The 9,418-nt window shown below is 40.2% G+C and overlaps 1 protein-coding gene across 1 annotated transcript; it reads left to right on the top strand.

Annotated features, from left to right (window-relative positions):
• The first annotated feature begins 409 nt into the window (after window positions 1-409).
• On the top strand, window positions 410-8,687 carry fundc1 (FUN14 domain containing 1). The gene is made up of 5 exons (XM_079254172.1): window positions 410-461; window positions 852-1,005; window positions 5,675-5,750; window positions 5,845-5,973; window positions 7,805-8,687. The coding sequence occupies exons 1-5, from the start codon at window positions 443-445 to the stop codon at window positions 7,880-7,882; spliced, it is 456 nt and encodes a 151-aa protein (XP_079110298.1). The 5' UTR covers window positions 410-442; the 3' UTR covers window positions 7,883-8,687.
• Window positions 8,688-9,418: the final 731 nt, after the last annotated feature.

Consider the following 9,418-nt stretch of genomic DNA (forward strand, 5'->3'; position numbering starts at 1 on the left):
GAAAGTTTTGGGTTTAATTGTTGTTTTTTGCTTGAGTTTTAAAAAGTTTTGCTTGGAGATTCTGAAACAAATCTGGTTCCATAAGCTAGATAGTTACACCACAGTGTCTAGCATATTGCTATAGGTACCACCGGCTGAGAGATGTTAGAAATGCCGTTTCGCAGTGTATCATTCATAATTTTTACAACATTGTGGTGGGGAAGGGGGCCCCTGGAATACTCTGGGCCCAGGGCCATGTGCACTTTTAATCCGGCCCTGAAATGGACAAAGTGATTGTGACTGATAAAACAAAACTAAATAACTAACAGATAGTCCCTCGCTATTCAGTAAGAGTGTGTGAATATGATGCGAGACAGATAAACTCGTTTTTTCACCGTCAAATTTATGCAAATGAGGGCGGACGGACGTGCAGGCATCTGAGGACAGACCTGCGCACTCCAAAATGGCGAACAGCAACAAGGGTAAGCAGGCCGAGAATCAAATTAGCTTTATATCTCAACAAGAAGTCGGGGAGCTTCTGCAAACACATCAACACAAGTTAGACGTGTTTTCAGCTTTAATGTCGCAGCTCGGAATCCCCGCATTGTTGTTTCTGCTCCCGCAGAAACGCAGAAGTCTTTTGAACGCATCGTAAGCTTCATAGATCTGCAGCTGACTTCTAATCCAACCTGATAACTTTACTGGCTTTAAACACTTTCGTTTTATTTCTATTTATCTACTATTGATTTAAAAGCAATAGCGATAAAGTTAAGCAGTTTATTAGTAATTGTGTTGTTTTTTTTTAATTAAAAAAAAAAGACCTCCGTTGACTTTGTGTTGCGTCTCGCGTTGTTTTTATTTTCTGTTTGCAGAACTGGAAGAGGAACTTTACGACAAGGTCGTAGATCTGACAGAATACGCCAAACGCCAGCGATGGTGGAACCGGCTGTTCGGGAAAAACTCTGGTCCCGTGGCGGAGAAATACAACGTTGCCACGCAGATTGCCATAGGAGGCGTGAGCGGATGGTTAGTATCCACCATGATGCCTTCAGGGGTTTCATGTGAAGTCTGCACTCTGTTACAGGGGCGCCGCCAGGGATTTTGGGTTCTATGAAAGACAAGGGCATAGACCAGGGGTGCCCAAAGTGGGGCCCACGGGCATTTGCTTTTGCCCCGCTAGTGGTTGCTTATATCAATACCCCACAGAGCTTGATGAAAAGAGAATAAAAAGTATCATGAACCTCAATAAGTCCAGACTCAGAGGGACCCTGACTCACCTCAATGGCATCCTCACCTTGTCAGTGAGCCAGGTGCAACCAAGCATGAAGAGACTGGTAATGTCCACAGACCAACTGCATGTGTCCCACTAAGTATCGGCACCTTGCCTTGTTCCACACACTGTTTCTTCTTGTTGACATGTTGCAGTTTAGCAGCTGTAAATATTGTTTCTTGCCCCTTTAACTGTGGCTTTATTGTTCTTTTTCCATATTGATTTTTTATGCAACATTTTATTTGCCCAAAAAGCAAAAAATACACTGTATTAGCTATTGAACAATAACTAAAATAACTTCATACATTTACTTGTGTTTCATCCTTAGAGCTGAAGTGTTTGGCCCGTGGCTCACTGGATCATTTTCAGTTTGGCCCTTTCGGCCAAAAGTTTGGGCACCCCTGGCATAGACTTTGCTTGCTTTAATTGCTTTAAACTGATAAAGAAAATAGGTTTTCATGGAAATAATAAAGATCTAGGGCTGTGTTTAACCCTTTATGGGGCAAGTGACTATTTTTGGTCACTTCATTTTCTTTCATGTTCAGGATGAAACTTTTTTTGTTGTTGTTGTTCTGACAGCAGAATGGAGGTCTTGGTTCATACCAGAAGGACAATTTTAGGTTAAAATTTCTAATTTAAAGTTATTTCATTGATTCCCCTTATAAAGGGTTAAATCACAGTGCATACATCTGACTAGGTTACTTTAATATAAATGGTCTATCAGTTTATATTACTGCTATATGTTATTACAACCTTTGAAAAAAGGTTTAATGATTTTCTTATATAGTTTGTACATCTTTTTGGGCCCCTATCAAGTCAGGGGACCCTTAGAATCTTCCTAACTTTTCCCCCCCATATGGCACCTCTGCTCCGTTATCTTGTGTTCAGCACAAAACAAAAAGCCTGGAATGGCTCACATAAAATCTGCCTTTCTCTCATGTGGTCCCATTTCTCTCCTAATGTCCTCTGCCTCCTGCTGTCTGAATGGACAGGTCTGCCTTGTGTTGCCAGGCAGCAGAACGCCTGACACCCTGGACCAGTTCTGAAACACCAGACCTCTGGATAAAGACATGTATAATGTCCTCCACTTGTCTCACACACAAGCAAGACTCTGAATGAAAGAGACACAAAGCAGCACACTTTATTTATTTATTTATTCATTTATTTTTAGATTTGTTTGTGTTTCTTTCATTTTGTGCATCATTTTGCTTCACATTGTGCTCCTTTGCATTTGAGTGCTTTGTGTTCTCATCTTGTCATTTGGCATCATCATGGCATTATGTTTGATACTGGGTAATTAATCCTCCTACATCATGTTCACCATATTGTTGTTTATCTCATTCTGGAGGTTTTTTATTTGTTAGTGGTAATTTTGTGGCTTAGTTTTATATTTGGTCTTCACAGGTATCCTTATTTATTTGCAAAGCCCCATTTGGTCCTTTTGCACCTTACCATGTTCAGAAAAACACTTCATCTCTGGCTACACATGTATTTTCATCGATCTCCATTTGTAAAAAAGTGCTTGCATACCATAAAAGCTGCAGTTGTACTACGAGTTACATTGTGCAAAACATGGGAAAACCTTGGTGCAACATCAGATTAGATGTGAATAGTGTGTTCTTTTGTCATGCCATGTCCAGTTTGGTACTGTCATGATAAGAGAATGGAAACAAGCTTAGAAATAAAACAAAAAAAAAAGAGCCTCGGCTGAAGCTACTCAGGTACATCTGGTTTAGTTTAGTTTAGTTCATTTAGGATCCCCATTATCTGTAGCAAGCTACAGCTGTTCTTTCTGGGATCCGGCACAATTATAACATTAAAAACAAAAATTTGTAAAAGTTACACAGCACATCAGCACTTCGGTTCAATCATGGAATACAAGCTGTTTACAGACTCAAATCCTTCTCTTTACCTCCATTTTTATATACTAAATGCGTGCATGTCATGTCCATTCATGTTATATCCAGTACTTTAACCATAATACATCATATTCTGTCATATAAACAGTTTACTGTAATACACACAAAATATGTTTACTCATAATTAAAGTCCACCTATATATTTGATTATCTATAATACAAATCTTCTAGTACACCTCTATCCACATTATCAGTTTACTCCATGACACATTCATTTGTATATATTATACTGTTATCACCAAACCCTTATAATTATGATTTATATAGATACCTGTACGTTTGACAAATAGTCTTTTAATAATATTTTAAAGTTTTTTAGATCAGTGGTTAATCTGTTGTTGGGATGTGACATCCCAAATATTTTATGTAGCATGTTTTGCCTCTATGTTTGGGCGTTTTGTTGGTTTATCACGGTTGTGAAAGTGTTGATCAACATCTCATGTTGCATCCTTGTTGGTTGGTTTGTTGCCGTCAGTCCCAACAGCCGACACGCTGACAGGCTGTTTTCGGCTTCTGTCAGAATTTTCTCCAGGCTCCACTTTGTTGTAACAGAGTTGAACAAGAGCAGTTTGTGGATCTCTCACAGCCAAATATTTAGTCTTTGTCATTGTGATGTCGCACTGCCCAAAATCTCACTTGGCTGTTTATCCCATAAAGTGTTTGGTAGCGGTAGGCCTGATCAGGAAACTGTTTGGGAGAATACACTCCACATATGTGGATAATGTAATAAAAATGACAGAAATTTTGTTATTTGATGAGTCATGAAACTAAATTTGTGCTCGTCAAACTGTCCCAAACAGTTCAGTTCTTTTCTTAACCTTTTGACCATTAGTTGCTGCGTTAACCTTGTTGTGTGTCCTGTCTGGTTGTTTACGTAAACAGGCTCAACTCGGTGTCCTTGTCCCAGTGTGCGAGCATGCGAGGGAAAACTGGATGTTTCCACTTGTTCCCATTCATCTTGTTATTGTTGGGACTTTTCCTGGTTGACCTATCAGGTCACAGATGAGGTCAACGGCTACCATGTCTGTCTGCAGGTCCGGTCTCTTCCATTAGTTTTAAATGAGAAATATCTTTGACCTTTGCTGTTGTTACTGCTCTCTTTCTCCTCTGTATTCCGACTACTTCTGTTATTTCCGGGTCAAAGGAACTGTTTTGAGTTTAGTTAAGTGTTTTTCACGCAGGAGTAATTTGACCCACAGCCACCCTGTCTGGGTGCGTCACTCCTACTTTGAGATATATAGTTAATAAAGTATTAATCAGACGTCTGTCTAAAACAGTAAACGTGTTTAAGATCAGCGTTTTGTCCCAGCAGTCATTCCCGAACCAATCGATAGCGCTTCACAGCCATTAAAAGCTGAAGTGAGAACAAAAAGACATGACGTTGTCAACGTCCTAGAGCATCTCTGGCAAAGCTCAAATACGATTATCCACCAGCATGTTTGTCTAAAAGGTCGGAAGAAAAACAATAACTGGTATTTTATTGATAGTATCTGAATAAACTGTTTCCAGTTTAGGAGAAAATTCCAGTTAGATATGCAGTCCAGATTGACCCTGCCGCCTGGATTTAACTTAACAGTGAGATTACTGCATGGGAGTTTATCCTTCATCCACCGATGCAACAAGTAGCTCCTTATTTCTTAAACAAGCATCTTGTGTTTGTGGAAAAGTGGTTTGTCTGTTGGAGAAGGGTTAGATCATCGTCATCAAGTGAAAGTAAGAACATTTCCACATAAACAGTATGAAGGGACTAGATTAACAACACCTGTGGAGCCGGAAGAAAACCTCTAATCGGTGAAGAAAAGGGCTTCAGTTTGCAGGAGGGCGTGAAGATAAAAGCTGGAAGAAGGTTCATGTGGTCTGGTGGGTCCAGATTGACCCTGCTGCAGCATGATGGGAGCGTCAGGACAAGAAGAGAGACGGATGAAGTGATGTAGGCATCATGCCTGTCTATGATCTGGATCTGGATCTTTCACACATGCATTGGCCACCAAGGAGTCCAGACCTGAAGCTTATTGACAACCTTTGGGATGTGCTGGAGAAGACTTGTGCAGTGGTCCGACTCTCCCATCGCCGACTCAAAATCTTGTTGCAAAGTGAATGCAACGCTAGATGGAAATGAATGTTGCATAGTTTTATTGAAACACAGCAGATGCTGCTGTAACCAAAGCTGCAGGAGGTCCAGCTACATGCTAACGTGACCTTCATCCTGACCAGGCAGTGAATTTCTCATGTGATTGTTTATTAGACCGTTAGATTTCCTGCTCTGTAACAAAGCAACAGTTTTATCACCATTTTCATAACGATGCGGTTATTAGTAACAACATGCTGAACACCAGAAGTTTGGTAGAAAAGTTATTAAAAGAATAAATAAGAGCCAATGCATTGTGTGTTTGTCAGCTGAAGCACTTCCTAAGTTCTAGATGTCTAAAGACTTCATGTCTTCATGTTTAGAAGTCTTGCTTTGATCATTTGAACCCCTCACCACCATCTGGGATTTTTCTTTTAGGTGTGCAGGGTATCTCTTCCAGAAGGTTGGAAAACTGGCTGCTACCTCTGTAGGGGGAGGTCTTCTGCTGCTGCAGGTATTTCTGCACGAGTTAAAACAGTCCAGCAGAGCTTTTTTATGAGTCTGCTGCCTCTCGTTGACTTTATTTTCATTTGCATGCGTCTTTCCAGATAGCTAACAACAGTGGCTACATCCAGGTGGACTGGAAGAGAGTGGAGAAGGACGTCAACAAAGCTAAGAAGCAGTTAAAAAAGGGAACAAACCAAGCAGCTCCTGAGCTGAACACGTTTTTTGAGAAGGTGAGGGTTTTTTCATACGTATCTGGGTCTTGCCGGGGTAGACTCCAGCTTCCCTGAGACGGCATCAGCAACGTAAAAAAAATGAAAGGATATCCAAGTGTAGTCCGTCTTAAAGATTATTGTTTTAAAATATTTTTGAAAACTTTTGTTGAAATTTTGACATATGGGACATCAGCAGTCAGAGAGCATATCACCCCCCTGCCCCGGCAGGGCCGCAGTCCTGCAAGTGTCAGGACTTTCCCTGCTGCAGCACACCTGACTCACACAGAATAATGAGCAGACTTCTGCAAAATTCGTTTTCAAGAGTCTGCTAATGAAGTCTGATGCATGTCAGGCGCGTTGCAGCAGGGAAACTCCAAAAACTGCGACTGCATTTTGCCAAAATCTTAGACCTTGTCCATACGTAGTAGGAATGTCACAAAACGGAGATATTTTCTTCTGATTCGGCCTTTCATCCGCACCAAAACACAGATTTCTGCACTCAAAAATGATGGTTTAAAAACCTCCGACCAAAGTGAAGATGTGTGAATCCTCCGTTTGCACGTCTGCATGTGGACATATACAGTTGTGCTCATATTTATTCATATCCGTTCATTAAAGAAGGAAAAAAACAGCTGCCTGTAAAATAAGCTGAAATTGACTAAAATAATAATAATAAATAAACATTTTATGAAAATCATTACATTATTTTCTGATTCTGGTTCAGTAGAAATATTTTTTTAAAAAGCAAACAAATAAGATAATTTATTACATATTCCATCAGTCATAAAGTAATATTTAGCTGAACAATCCTTTAATGTTTCCGCTCCAGTCAGGTGTTTTCTGTTCCTCTCAGTCAGACTTCTGCACCTGTTGACAGGTATTTTGTCCCACTGTTCAACAGAAAAGTCTCTCATTTGTCCAGGACACATTTGTTTGTTTGATTGTTTTTTCTTTAACTCAATTAAATGAAAAAACAGTGTTTTATATTACTAAATGATATTTTTGCAAATTTTTAGTTATTGTTCCTTTTTTTTAAAGTCTCCAGTTATTTGAGTGACTGTTGTAAATTCAGCCTTTTCTTTAATGAAAGGGGATGAATACAAATGAGCACAACTGTATAATCGAGGGTTTGGAGTTTTTAATCGTCACCGTCCGCGACAGAAAATGCCGTGACGTCACACCCGCGACCTTTGTTTATGTAACCGAGGGACTTGTTCATGCGCCTATAATATATAAAACAAGAACATGAAGAAGTTCTGCGGAACTGGTACAGCCGCCGTCTTTTATTAATAGTCAGCACCGTCAAACTTTTACCAACTACACAGCGCAGACTTCCTGTCTGGCCTTTTCAAAATAAAAGCGTAAGCACGCCGCTTACTGAACACATGGACTCTTTTACATTTAGCATGGACGTCCTCAAAACTCTGGTGGCGTTATCTGTTGTCCAGGCGCTTGTTGTTTGTTTATACCAGCTCTAATAACGCTCATCGTAGACGTCCGAAGGTGAAGGACGAGATTAAGGACAATTATTTTCCACCACCTAACCAAATGATGTCAGAGGCGTTTCCTGTTTTGTGGAAGTGACATTGTGAGATGAAAAGTTATTCTGATTGGATAGGATTAGAGGCGCTACTGCCACCTAAAGGTTTGATATGCTGAACAACATTTCTATTTTAAAAACAAGGTTGTGTGGACTCTTATTTTTACTAGCCGGAGGGAGGGGGTATTTGTTTTTTAAAAAGCCCGGCTACATGTGGACAAGGCCTTATACAGAGCTTTCTATCTCGGCATGATTGAATGAGGAGTGACGTCATTTTGTGAGCTGAACTGCGTTTTCTGTCCGTTTCAGTCCACCGAGTTCGTAAAGAAAAACATCGTTGTCACAAGCGGCTTCGTTGGAGGATTCCTGCTCGGTCTGGCGTCTTAGGTTCTGCCAAAGGAAGAACAGATGAAACCAGAAGAGCTAAATCAGTGCTGGAGGGTTTCTAATTGTTCTGACCGCAATCAGCCAGTTTCAGTTTAGCTTCTGTTTTTAAGCTCTATATATGTTCTACATAAACTGCACATCTTATTGTCTGTAAAACTGTAAGACCCATGTGTCAGGCGTTGTCAGGGTGGAATCTCTTAGACCACAAGGGCCCTCTTAAAACGAATCCATGATAAATAATCTTGCATATTATGAAGAATGACTTTAAACAAATACAAAGGCCACAGATTGTTATTTTTTGCTATTTATTTATTTTTACCAAACAGATATTGTTCCAGGAAGAAACCTTGCACTGTTTTGTGCTCCGTACAGGCAGGCACTGGGTAGACATTCATGTATCAGGACTGTAAGTGTTTTTTCCATAGCAGACATCATAATCATCTAAAGTTTGATAACTTGAATGTGCTGATGGATATTGGATTGCCTTTTTCAGGGATGCTAAATGGGTTCTATCTGCCTCCCTTGCACCTCTTGTTTTTGTGTTGAGCGATGAATCGATGCATGTGGTACAGAAGACTGTGGTTTACCTATTCTGTAATAAATAAAAATAAAAATCAAGCCTGTCCTTGTTTTTATGTTGTTTTTTTTCTGAATCTTGTGTCTTATGTTTGGGAGATTCAGTTGGAGCCTCCAACTCAATCTGTTGGTTTCCTTATATAGGCTATTATGAATTGGCTTTCATTATGTTTTTTTTTCCTGTCTGTAAAGCGTCTTGAGATGGCATTGCTGTGATTTGACGCTATAAATAAAGTTGAATTAATTTGAATTAAGTTTATTGTTTGAATTTGAGGTTTAAACAAAGATGCAGTCCTGTAGTCATATGCAGGACAAAGTTAAATTGATTTGGGACTGCTGTTGTTAAAACAGCTGATCTGAAAAGGGATTTAAACTTTGCATGTAGCATAACTGCTGATCTACTGGATAACGCATCCTACCTTTAAGCAGATGGTCTACAGCTGCAGAAAATCGCACCGATCACCACTCCTGGCAGATAAGAACAGGTAACTGAGGCTACAGTTCACACACTCACCAAAACTGAGCAATAGAAGATGGAGAATGCTGTTTGGTATGTTCAGTCTCCATTTCAATGGCTACTTGGTGAGAGGAAGGGTAGACCTTAAACCAGGACTCACCAACCTTGGTTTTGGGGCCAAATATCAAGCAGGTTTTTAGATGTTACCCTATTGCAACACACCCGACTTAAATCAATGGATCATTGCCAGTGTTGTGTAGAACTCGACAAGCTGTTGGGAAAATGCATTTAATTGGAAGAAGGTGTGTTGGATAAGGGAAATGTCTAAAAGTTTGCAGGATAGTAGCCCTCATGGACCGGAGTTGGTGATTCCTGCCCTGGACAACCAATGCATATCAACAAGGCCGGATTATCCAATGGGAATTTTTGGCCCAAGGGCCCACACCCACCTTGGGCCCATATGGGGCAAATACCAGCAGTTTGGACAGGAAACAAAATGTACA

The sequence above is a fragment of the Telmatherina bonti genome, assembly GCF_933228915.1.
Source record: "Telmatherina bonti genome assembly, chromosome: 15".
NCBI lineage: Eukaryota > Metazoa > Chordata > Actinopteri > Atheriniformes > Telmatherinidae > Telmatherina > Telmatherina bonti.